We start from the raw sequence: 12,522 nt of genomic DNA on the forward strand, positions 1-12,522 counted from the left end.
TACGGTGTTATGATTTGTTCTTGTTCTAACGGTATTTATAAAAATGTAATATACCTAGCAGCTAGCAGGTACCTTACACATTTGTTTGCAATACATTAAAATGAAAATGTAATATCCTTTGCAACAAATAATGAAAACTATAGATAAATTAAAAATAAAACAACACATACGTGTAAAAAGTTGTTTAAATGTATTTTTTACTGTAGGCTAATACACATCCTATTTGGTGCTCAAATGAGAACTCAAATAAAAAATGTCAAGAAAAAACTCAAACTTGTTAAAGTTTATATTTTGTACTGATATAGAACTTATTTAGAGAGTGGGTTAAATAAAATAAAAATTATATTAAGATAGTTTTACCAATATCATGCATGGGTAAAGGATCAATTATACAAAGAGATTTTGTATTTACTTAGAACACTGAATTTATTTTACTAATTACAATATTTTCAATCAGTGTCGAATATAATAATTAATTAAATGTATTTACAATAATCTATAAGACATCTGTACCATTGGTATCGACACAGTGCCTTTACAGTTACATTGGCAGTGAACTGGCTGTCTTCGTAATACCTCATGCAGGCACCTCCTCTCTCGATACAATAAATAATCATTACTCCTACTGCGATCGCAATACAAAATATATCGTCTGGCAGTAAAACTATACAGAAAGAAGAACGCAGTTCGTTTGAGATCGGTACTCGAGCCTTTGTCGGGACTCAAAAATAATTTTCTTCTTTGATATGGATACAGATTGTTATCGAGTGAGAATTTTTACACGAGTGAAAAATTGTAAATAAATAAAACTATAAATCATCAACAACACCTAAACTATTTTAAAGCTTTAATACGGTTTGAGAAATATCCAACCACAAAAAGTCGCCTGAAAGAATCTATCAGAAATTATCAGACGGGTATAAAAAATTAAAATGACAATATATCAACAACGCGTGAGTAAAAACTACTCGCTAGGATATCGCATATGTACAAATTTGTTTTGAAAGGCTAAAGGAAATTGTATACTAGTGATGGTGAGTTTCACTCAAGGACGTAGTATCAATTCCATTAACTCGACCATTCAATACGAATCTTAATTCTGGTATTTCGAACCACAAACTTGGTGCTTATAGGCAGCTATAAACAGATACACTAGCTATTGTATACAACACTCAAGTCTCAATACTGTAAGGTAAGGTGGTTTGTATTGCGTAGAAAATCTGCCATCAAAAGTGAAACAGAACTGAAGATTGAGTAACAAAATTAATACTAGTGACGAATACTGAACATCTAATTGGCAACGAGAACTGAACACATCTAATGGCAGTAATGTGGAGACATGTAGCGACTAATCGCAAGACACTGGTTCCTGATTGCTGCGCAGATATAGAGGCACTGCTTATAAAACACACAGTAATTGCTAATCGTCTCTTGAAATTAACACTAAGTAATAAATCTGCACAGCTGGATTAAACATTTGAGCACAACTGTTACTCCTTGATACATACTTATATCATAATCACAATTATTTTAGTTCAAAACACAAGTTTCTTATTAAAAATAATCCGACAGTAACAATTGTGCTCAGTTACAATGTAGGCAGCTTTTGTATCCTGAGATGAAGTGTACACACAATTTAATTACTTCAAATTAAATATATGCCTCTGCATTAAAAAATAAAAAGCTTCTACGCTTCAGAAAATAAGCTATCAAAAAAGGAAATTAACCATAAAAATAAAGATTAAAAACTATTTCAAATAGGTTTAGGTTTTACCTAAATATTTCTGCTAAAAATATGTTATAAAACATATAATTGAACAAATAACAAATAAATGTTTAAAATGTTAAAAATATAATTCAAATAGAATAGGAATGAATTGTAAACAATCTATAAATTTGAACATTGCTCACACCAAAACAAAGTTATTGCTTTTTTACAATTTCCACAAGAAAACAGCTAATAGTTTTCAACCAAACAATTACTTTGAACACTGACAATTCTTAAATGTGTCTATGAAATCATAAAAGAAGGAAATAACACAACAGTTTTGACCAAAGTTGAACTTGTCAAATACAGGTAAATAATCACACTTGATGGGCAGTGTCTAAATGTGGCAGTAGATCAAATATCACTAAACCGAAACTATCAGTCTTCATTACTTTTAAAACACCAACATGTTTAAGTTTTGTTTGACAAAACCATACATTAACAAAGATACACAGACTAACATGTTGAGAAATGATGGTGCAATTGTATTATGAATAAATAAATCACAAAAGTAGACTTAACAAAGTTTTAAACGTACGGAATACATTATTTGATAATAGTTCATATAGATCATTATTTAACAATTAATCAATCACGCTGAAGTGAAATTTGAGCAACACTAAAATTGACTACCAAAATCCATTAGGACAGAAAAATTGTATATTTTAAGTAGCTTAACACTACAATATTTCTTTTGTACCATGTTTGTCATTTTAACTAAATAATAAAATATACATCTGTATGAAATATTCAGAAAGAAGTCATATAGCCCCGGATCTTGAAGATCCAATGGATTTGCACTACAGTAAATATCTGTTATAGAATTACAAAATAAACAGAAGTCGAGAACACACTTCACATAATTCTTAGCCGAGATTTTTTGATTAGTAATCTAAATATACAAGTAAAACTTCCATCGGAGCAATTAAAACTATGATCGGGTCATTGAAACTGTAGCTTTCGTGCCGACAGTTCAAATAAATACGATTATGTACACACCTAAACTGAGATCAAATAATCTGCCTCACTAGACTAACTATTAAGATTGTTTAGAATACTGATCTTCATCAATCAGCCGTCAACTTTGATAGACGCTAAATTTATTAACAATGATAGGACCAAAGCGCTTACACACTAGTTAGGAAAGCTTCGGAATAAATCCAGTCCACCACACACACACGACTTTCAAACAAAATAAATATTGAGAACGGAACAACAACAACAGTAGATGAGGAAGGAGTATCACAAGCGTTGCTCTGTCTACCAGCAGCGGTTGGTGTCCTGTCATACCATCGCGCCACTGGGGCTCTATAAAAACAACAACAACAGTAGATTATGAACGGGTATAACATTAATATTTAAATGTTAACATTAACCCTCCAACTGGCAGCGCGACTATAGGTGGTTTCTGTAGTGGCAGCGACTATAATACTCGCGTTTCGCAAGGTTTTGGTTAACTCCAAATTAATGGTTAATGACAATTGTAAAATGGAATAATTTTTATACAGTTAGAAATATAGGATTCTAAACTTGCACTTTGTTACACGGTATGTACTTTATCTCACAAAGGGATCACTGTAATTGAGCACTAAAGTGAATAAAAATTTTGAGCAGTCAGTTGCACCATGTAAGACGTCACAAAACTGCCAAACACGGTATGTTTAAAAAAATCATAACAATTGGTATTTTTTGTCTACAAAGAAACAGGTGGTACCACTGCAATAAGGAATAAATGTCCTATATAGTACAAAAATAATTTTGATATAATTACATATGATCTCACAACAACAAAAACAAATCAATCAATTTTTACGTGTTCGTGAAGTGGCAGAGCGATTGAAATATATAAGTGAACTAGATTAAAAAATCTTCTTGATCAAGTAACATTAAAATCAATATACTTTTCGTACATACATTCTGTTATTTCTTTTGGAATATCTCTGTATGGCGCTACATCTATCAATAACTTAGAAACAATCCTAAAATTACAAAAACAAGCTATAAGAATTATTTTGGACCTTGACTCGAGAACTTCAAAAGAGCATTTTAGATCATTAAAAATAATGACAGTATATGGATTGTACATCTATGAAACAGTTCTATATGTTAAAAACAGATTTTCTCAATTGGCGTTAACTGGTGAGCACCACCACTACAATACCAGATACAAAACCAACATTGCTCTAAACCGCCACAGATTAGAACTTTACAGTAAAAAACCAAGTTATACCGGCTCCAAATTTTACAACAAAATTCCAAATGAAATTAAATCGGCAAAAAGCATGGTCGAATTTAAGAGGGGTCTTAAAACATTTCTCATCAACAAGGTATTGTATTCCCTTGATGAACTTTAAATTTTTTAGAAGGAGCATTCATTTGTAATTTGTATTTTAAACTTATGTTAGATTTTAAGAACTTTGTATCCATAGAATATAACATTGTAATATAAAAACATTTAAGAGAATGACACTATTCATGTACTTTGTGCTTCAATGAATAAAGAAATATTGAATTGAATTGAATTGAATTGAACACATTTTATTCACTGAAATATATAATTATTCATATGATAATGTATCTCATTCAAAAATTCATGAAATTCATTGCATTGTGGTATTTAATTGTTTCAGATTGCACCACTGGTGCAGACGTTATCAGCCATTACTTTTCGTGAATATTTGTCTGACTTACTAGGTAACTTCAACCTCAATCTCTGTTGACCAACAACTAACAAGTCAAGTTTTGATGTGATTTTACTTTAGGTAGGTATTAGTTTACATCGTGATTATAAGTTGTAAATTTTTAAATGTTTAGTTTGGATATTATTATTTATTGTGTCTTGACTGAAATGTGACATTACTTTAAGAAACTTGAGACACTATTTTTAGCCGGTTTTTGAGAACTTTATTGATTGTTTACCATCAACGAATATAGCGGGTTTGACTATGACTTTATCACTTTGAATCATATTTATTAGTTGTAAATTTGTACATATTTAGTTTGTAAACTGTTTCTTCAGTATAGACTTACTAGATTTGAGGTTTGGAACATTACATTTAGCCCGTTTTTAAAACATTTCGTCCCAGCGAAGAAACAATTTGATCGCCACATGGAAAAGGCGGTGCCGCATTTTATATAAAACACTATAAATTATTTATTTATTTATATTTGCCTTCAAAACTATATATATATATATATATATATTTAGGTAGAGGAATAAATTTACCTTTTATTTTCTATAGTTGGTATTTGGGTTTTTAAGTCATAAATATTTATAGTAATGATCATTTTCCATTGAATGATGTTTGAAATTTGTAGCACAAAATCGTGAAAGTTGCCATTTTTTTGTTTTCAGGTCATAACTTACTACAACAAAATGGTAATTGAAATATTTTTACATTTCCATGTAGGGAAATAACATATTTTAAATTAAACATATTTTAAATCTTGAATTTTACATAAAGAATTTTTGGTTCATGCAGCAAAGTTGTACTTTCAACATTTCAAAATTCATAAACCAAAATGTTTATATTTTTTTACCTAATGCCAATACATACTGATCTAAATATTGTTCTGTTGCCATTTTCAAAATTCAAGTACACGGTTCAATAGGTTTGGTTCAATGTTCATCCGAACATTGATCTTCTTCCGCGCCTATATTTGATTTTAACATTTTTTAAGACAATTGTATTTTGTTAGTTTCTTAGTTTCTCTACTTACAACAGGGTGTAGGACAAAGTTGTCGTAGACTTGCATCAACTCCGACATCCGATATTCCTCCAGACACACAAAGCCCTCCAGGTTGGGAGCTTGCTTGCGGCTGCAATCCAGACAGTGGACTACGTGCCGCTTCTCTTGCTCTCGGATAAACAGTATGTTGAACACCTCCACCTGAAACATAACATGATGATGCAATAGAGCTAAACCTTTTTTTTTGTGAGTGTAATTTACAATGTAGGAAAAGAAAAGTGGTAAACTGTTTAGAATGTTGTGGAATTGTTGTGAAACGCCAAGGATTGAACCTGTTTCATTGGCATTAATGTCTGAGATCACAAGGAACGCAGACAAAACCATACAGAATATATAATAAGTTTATTTACTAGACCATGATTCTAATTGAATGAACGAAGTGAATTCTTATACTGGTACGAAAAGCATCTCTTGTAAATTCAAAAACTCGAGAATGACTAAGTATATCAACTTGATGTTTTGCACAAAGGTTCTTTATCATATTATCTTGGTTAAGTTCGTCATTGGAGATTATTTGTTCAGTAATAATTATACAATCCTAAAAAAAACATTTTAATTTTCCCCCATAAGAATAACATTAAGAGCTACCTTCTTCTTCTTTTTTTTGTTTACATTTTACGAGCAACAATTTTGTTGTTTGCTTTAGACAAAGAGGAAGTGAAGACTATTATTTCTTTCATCCATGGAGTAAACACTTTTACACTTATGAAATCTTTAAATTATAATTATTCTAGAAATATATTTATCTGCGGGAATAAATATCGGATTTAAAAATATCCACCGAAATGTATTATAATTGATAAAAATATTTAGGTAGTTGCATGTTGTTATGGTTGTTTGTTCAATAGGATTGAATAATAAAATATTTATTATTTTAATGCAAATAAATATTGAGCATAAAAAACCCAGTAACCTTCTGTTAAAACTGAAAAATCTGGGAAATTTTTACATTTAAAAATTATTTTCTTGGACATGACATTGTGATTTGACTACTTAAGTAAGCTTTTCTCTCTTACCGTACTACTTTCCATCTAAACCTGATAGAGGAATAATTCAATAGCCACCCTACTGGTGATTTTACAATGAAATTGATTTTTTTACTTAAGCAAACCATAAAATTTGTTGGACCAGACAGGGTGTCTAGTTTATTTCCATTATAAAATTCAAGACTAATTCCAGACTTTTCAAGACTAATTCCAGATTTTTCAAGACTAGTTTTTTCCAAAATTAGTGGGTGTTGATACCAAAATGTATCGATTCTCGATTCTTGATATCGATACCAATTTTTATAGCTTAACCAAATTTTCTAAATAATACTACACCAACTCTTTGTCTTTGTCATAAAGTAGTATGATAATGTGGTGTTTCAAGTAAAGAAATAATGCGGCAATACAAAATTCTAACTAGCAAATTTGGTTTTTTATCATGAAATCTTCCGCGTACCGTACGTTTAGACATCATCATTGACTGTGATTACAGAAACGTGATCGTCGTCGTCCGCGATCACGGAAGCTTCATCGTCATCTCCCGCGGACACGGAAACTTCATCGTCATCTCCCGCGGTCACGGAAACTTCATCGTCATCTCCCGCGGTCACGGAAACTTCATCGTCGTCGTCCGCGATCGGGACAAACTCATGAATATTTCCCGCGGCCGAGCAGATATCATCGTCGACTCCCGGGGTCACGGAAACGTCATCGTCATCTCCCGCGGTCACGGAAACGTCATCGTCATCTCCCGCGGTCACGGAAACGTCATCGTCATATCCCGCGGTCACGGAAACGTCATCGTCGTCGTCCGCGATCGCGGCAAAATCATGAAAATTTCCCGCGGCCGTGTAGACCCGCGGTCACGGAAACGTTATCGTCGACGTCCGCAATCATGGCAAAATCATGAACATTACCCGCGGTCGTGTAGACATCATCGTCATCTCCCGCGGTCACGGAAACTTCACCGTCGTCTCCCGCGGTCACGGAAACTTCATCGTCGTCTCCCGCGGTCACGGAAACTTCATCGTCATCTCCCGCGGTCACGGAAACTTCATCGTCATCTCCCGCGGTCACGGAAACTTCATCGTCATCTCCCGCGGTCACGGAAACTTCATCGTCATCTCCCGCGGTCACGGAAACGTAATCGTCGTCGTCCGCGATCGGGACAAACTCATGAATATTTCCCGCAGCCGAGCAGATATCATCGTCGACTACCGCGGTCACGGAAACGTCATCGTCATCTCCCGCGGTCACGGAAACGTCATCGTCATCTCCCGCGGTCACGGAAACGTCATCGTCATATCCCGCGGTCACGGAAACGTCATCGTCGTCGTCCGCGATCGCGGCAAAATCATGAACATTTCCCGCGGCCGTGTAGACATCATCGTCGCCTCCCGCGGTCACGGAAACTTCATCGTCGTCTCCCGCGGTCACGGTAACGTTATCTTCATCTCCCGCGGTCACGGAAACGTCATCGTCATCTCCCGCGGTCACGGAAAGGTCATCGTCGTCTCCCGTGGTCACGGAAACGTCATCGTCGTCGACCGGGTTCGTGGCAAAATCATAAACATTTCCCGCGGCTGTTTAGACATCACCGTCATCTCCCACGGTCACGGAAACGTTATCGTCGACGTCCGCGATCGCGACAAAATCATGAACATTTCCCGCGGCCGTGTAGACATCATCGTCGTCTCCCGCGGTCACGGAAACTTCATCGTCATCTCCCGCGGTCACCGAAACGTCATCGTCGTCTCCCATGGTTTCGGAAACGTTATCGTCGTCGTCCACTATTGCGGCAAAATCGTGAACATTTCCCGAGGCCGTGAGGACAATCATCATTGGCTTCGCGGTTACGTAAACGGAGGACGACGATCGCGGCAAAATCATAAAAATTCCCGACTTTGAAATAAAATTTAAGACTAAATCCCGACTTTCAAGACCATTTTAAAATTCAATACTAATTCCCGACTTTCCCGATTTTCCCGACTACTAGACACCCTGCCAGAACCAAATACATTAAAAATCTACAAAATCAAGTATTAAATGAGAAAAATATTATAAGAATTGGAAAGCTGTCAATTGTATTCAAAACCACAACTACTATCATAATTACGAAATTCTTTATTTAATGTATTTCAAAGCTGTTTGATAAAACATAAAACAACAGAGAATCTTGAAAGTGCTGTTATTATATGAGACCAGATTAATAGATTTCAAGAGGAATTTCTATGTCTGCTTGGACTATTACAAAATTAATGGATCATAAATGATAGTGTACGACTTTGGATACTAACCTCGCACTGGCCGCAGTAGTGGGACGCCTCGTTCTTGCCTCGGCCGTGGAATCTGACCTCAACACCACGAGACTTAACGTACTCCAGGATCATGGCGCAGTGGCGAAGTGTGCGCAGCAGGCAGTGTCTGTTAACATGGAAGTTATGATTGTTAAGAGAGGTATCGTCAAATTCAGGAATTTGTGTCAAGAAAATACTAAAAATTATATCCTCGGAGCTGTAGCTTTATTTGTGTGCAATTTGAGCCCAGTCGGTTCAGTAGTTTTTGAGTCTATATCATAAAGTTCAATAAGGCTAAATAATAATTATAAATTCCTTGGCCCCATACAAAACCATGTAAGTCGGCTGGACACCCTATAATTTTTTGTACTGTATTAAATTCCTCAGCTGCACACATTAATCTCGAATTAAACACAAAACTATCTTTATTTACTAATCTTAACAACTAAGAGTACTTTACAATCAAAAAACTTTTTTTTCCAAATAAATTTATTACAAACAAACACTACTCACTTGATGAGCTCAAAGAGCTTCGGGTCCGACACCTTGATGTTGCGAGCGAGGTTCCACGACAGATGTATCATGGGTACAATGCTCTTGTAACTCTGCAGTTTGTTCCATTCGTATCGCTCAATGGCCAGATGGTACTGACGGGCTGTCAGCGGACCAACGTTCCACGCGATGTTGTTGCACCAGCCCACAGCCTGCACCCAATGCACGCAACCTGCCACACAAAAACATCTCAATATCATCAGGTTTTAGATAGACTCATTCAAATTGGTGTTGATAAAGCTAAATTGGGTCTTGGTTATACATTTGGCCACTGAACATTATGTGTTACTAAACCTTAGCAGATAATTGGGTACTGTGAAATTGTGTGGTATGACTACATAGTATAAGATTTGTTGAGTCAAGATATAACCCCTTTTGGCCTCCCAAAACTGTGCCCACTAGATAAAAGCCAGGGTTTAGGCTCTGCATATGAAATTTCTGATTGTTTCGACACACTGAATGTAATAAACCGTGTCAACTCATAGCAGCAAACCAAACCTCCCTATAATCTTTGGTCGTGGAAAAAAAACAGATATCTGTGGCTTAGTGGACTTTCAGCTTTTTACAGTAAAGGTTTCTTTTCAGATGTTACTTAGAAATCAGCTGTGCGCTTGAATGTTATTGTTATGCTTTTAAGTATTTTCCTAACCTAGCTTTTGTTTGTAAAAAAACGTTACTGTTAGACGATGAGTGAAATGGATAATGAAAAATATTGTACGTAACCCCATGTATATTGTCGGGTCAGGTAAAATCTTGTACGTTACACGTTACGCAAGAGCGTGTTTACATCTCTTAGGTGAATTATGTCACAACATTCACCTGCATGATGTAAAAACGCTCTTACTACACTTGTAATGTAAATAGCTATTACAACATTTAGCATGGGAATGGAAAGTGTAGATAAATAGTCAAAGATTGCATTTAAGTATGACTTATGTATGTAAGTAAGCCTTACATCTGTTGTATGATTAACAACTTTTTTTTACAGAAAATAAAACACACAATGTGGAATAATGATTTTATCAGCCTAAATGTTGATATTATTTTGAAGAGAGTGTAAAGTCACTTACCAGAGTTGACCCACACCAGATCCCCCGGCCGCTGGAGGAAGCGGTATACTGGAACATTCTCCTCGTACAAGTCTTCTAAGGCTGGCCACCACGAGCCGTGTAGGTAGTTCAGGTTGTTTCTGTGAAAACAAAAATATATAAAGTGAAAACCGACAGCCATGGACCGAGAGTCAGCGACTACAAAAGTGATCAAAATACTTGAGTGGCATTACAAAACCAACTCTGCCTACCAAATTAATTATCAAACAACATAATTTTCTTTTAATGGAATGACTAATCCGATAAAAACCCTTTTGGTTTGGTTTTAACTATCACAGAATCACATCAGACACCTATTTTATATCACATATGACGGTACAACCTTTTAAATGAGAATGTATATTATGTTATGAGTATGCTAATATTAACTTTTTAATCCTACGATAAGAGCTGTGCTATATTTTCTAATTTATTTGTAGTTTTAGACTAATTTCTTATTTTTTAACAGCAAATAATTTTTCAAGAGGACAATGCTTTCAGAATTAACTTAGTAGTGTGATAAATTGCTGAGATTGTTTACTAGAGAACCATTTCCATAAGAAATTATTCAATTCCAAGATACCGTAATCTTAAACTAAATATATAAACTCTGCTCCATCAGCTGTTAGCACTAATATTTACAGTAAGGTCCTACTTTATCATGAGATGAGGTACCTTTCACAGAGGTTGTAGACGACGCCCCAGTAAGCGTCTGGAACGGCAAACCACTCACAGTCTCCGGGGCCGATATTGATGTTGATGGAACAGAAGTTGTTGTTCTCCTGATGTCCGGGAGTTCTGCTGCCAGGCACCTGATGAGACAAAACTAGCTTAGAACCGACAGCCATGAAGGATAGAATTGTACAAAGAATTGACTTGGTTTATAATCAATAAGCTTTTTAGGTATATTCACAATTCAAAAGTAGAGACTTTATGGTTTAACTTGATTCTTGGGCGAATTTTGTAAACTTTATTTATAAACTTTTCCATCTAATTAATAAACTGACTTTTGTCATTGTTTAATGATCTTTGCGTTGATTTTAAGATGGCAAAGTACTGTTACATGATAAGTAAAATTGTTTAGCTTTTGGTGACAGTAGTGATTGAGAGGGTGCAGAAGGTCGGTATCTATCTTATCACAAAGAGGCTTATGACCCAACCACCAAGCTACTATGGTTAATAAAATTGATACCAACAAAAATGTTAAACAAGGTAAAAATAGATTAAGGAGAAGAGAGGAGAGGTGATTAATATTGAGGGAAATTTAAAAAATCAAAAAGTTAAAAATGAAAGGATCATAAAGTTGAATGTGATTGTTTCGGTTATCTGCTTGCAAGAATTACAAGAAATACTTGTGTTTGCTCAGAAGTCAGTCTTCCGAATCGCGCTACTCGTACAGAACATTAGGTTAGCTTTGTAATCAATTAATTTGTAAGGAAGGCAGAGGTGAATAAAAACATAAATCATCCAGCGATTCTTGATCTAAATGTTACACTGAGTATGCACTCTAAAAGTCAAACAACCAATTTAAAATGTCTTGCTTGTAACAGAAAGAGAAAACCAGAAGCATACAGAATTAACAGTTAATGATTCAATTCATCAACTAAATAATTTGTACACATAAATCACCTAGGAAAATCGGATTCCTCCAAAACATAAAACTTATTTATTACTGTGTGATAGGAAACAGACCTTCATGTATAGCTGCACAGTGTTCATGCCGAGTATGACATGACCGACGTGACTCAACATGTTGCCAGCCGATACCACCCGCGCGAAGGCCGGCAGCTTCGTCAGTTCCTGTAGCTGTTGTCGCCACTTGCGCTCGTCTGATAGGTCCACGTTGGTGCCAAACCGCAACATCTTTGAACCAGGAGGAGCCTTCAGTCCACCAAGACCCTGTAACAGTTAGAGATCTATTAGTGTGTGAAAGTTGTAAACACATTTCGAGAAAATGTGTTTGGCATTAATCTATCAAAAAGAAGGCCGACTTTCATCAATTTTCTGAAGATCTTTTTTGCCCTGAGAGTGAATAATGAGCCTAGTTGAAGTTGACATTTAACGTTGGCTAGTTGTTATGC

At 35.4% G+C, this 12,522-nt stretch overlaps 1 protein-coding gene across 4 annotated transcripts in view; it reads right to left on the reverse strand.

Annotated features, from left to right (window-relative positions):
* Positions 1–410: 410 nt before the first annotated feature.
* LOC129005105 (lysine-specific demethylase 6A-like) overlaps positions 411–12,522 on the reverse strand; it is a 109,051-nt gene continuing 96,939 nt past the window's right edge. For all 4 annotated transcript variants that reach the window (XM_054433911.1, XM_054433910.1, XM_054433909.1 and 1 more), the window contains 7 exons: positions 12,134–12,340; positions 11,117–11,253; positions 10,424–10,542; positions 9,315–9,525; positions 8,802–8,928; positions 5,489–5,659; positions 411–3,076 (listed from right to left, as the gene is read on the reverse strand). In XM_054433911.1, the coding sequence (XP_054289886.1) occupies positions 3,053–3,076; positions 5,489–5,659; positions 8,802–8,928; positions 9,315–9,525; positions 10,424–10,542; positions 11,117–11,253; positions 12,134–12,340 (996 nt within the window). In that variant the 3' untranslated portion in view covers positions 411–3,052. The remainder of the gene's footprint in view (positions 3,077–5,488; positions 5,660–8,801; positions 8,929–9,314; positions 9,526–10,423; positions 10,543–11,116; positions 11,254–12,133; positions 12,341–12,522) is intronic.

Source organism: Macrosteles quadrilineatus, unplaced genomic scaffold (genome assembly GCF_028750875.1).
Source record: "Macrosteles quadrilineatus isolate MER2022 unplaced genomic scaffold, UCM_ALF_1.0 Scaffold_16__1_contigs__length_3527350, whole genome shotgun sequence".
Classification (NCBI taxonomy): domain Eukaryota; kingdom Metazoa; phylum Arthropoda; class Insecta; order Hemiptera; family Cicadellidae; genus Macrosteles; species Macrosteles quadrilineatus.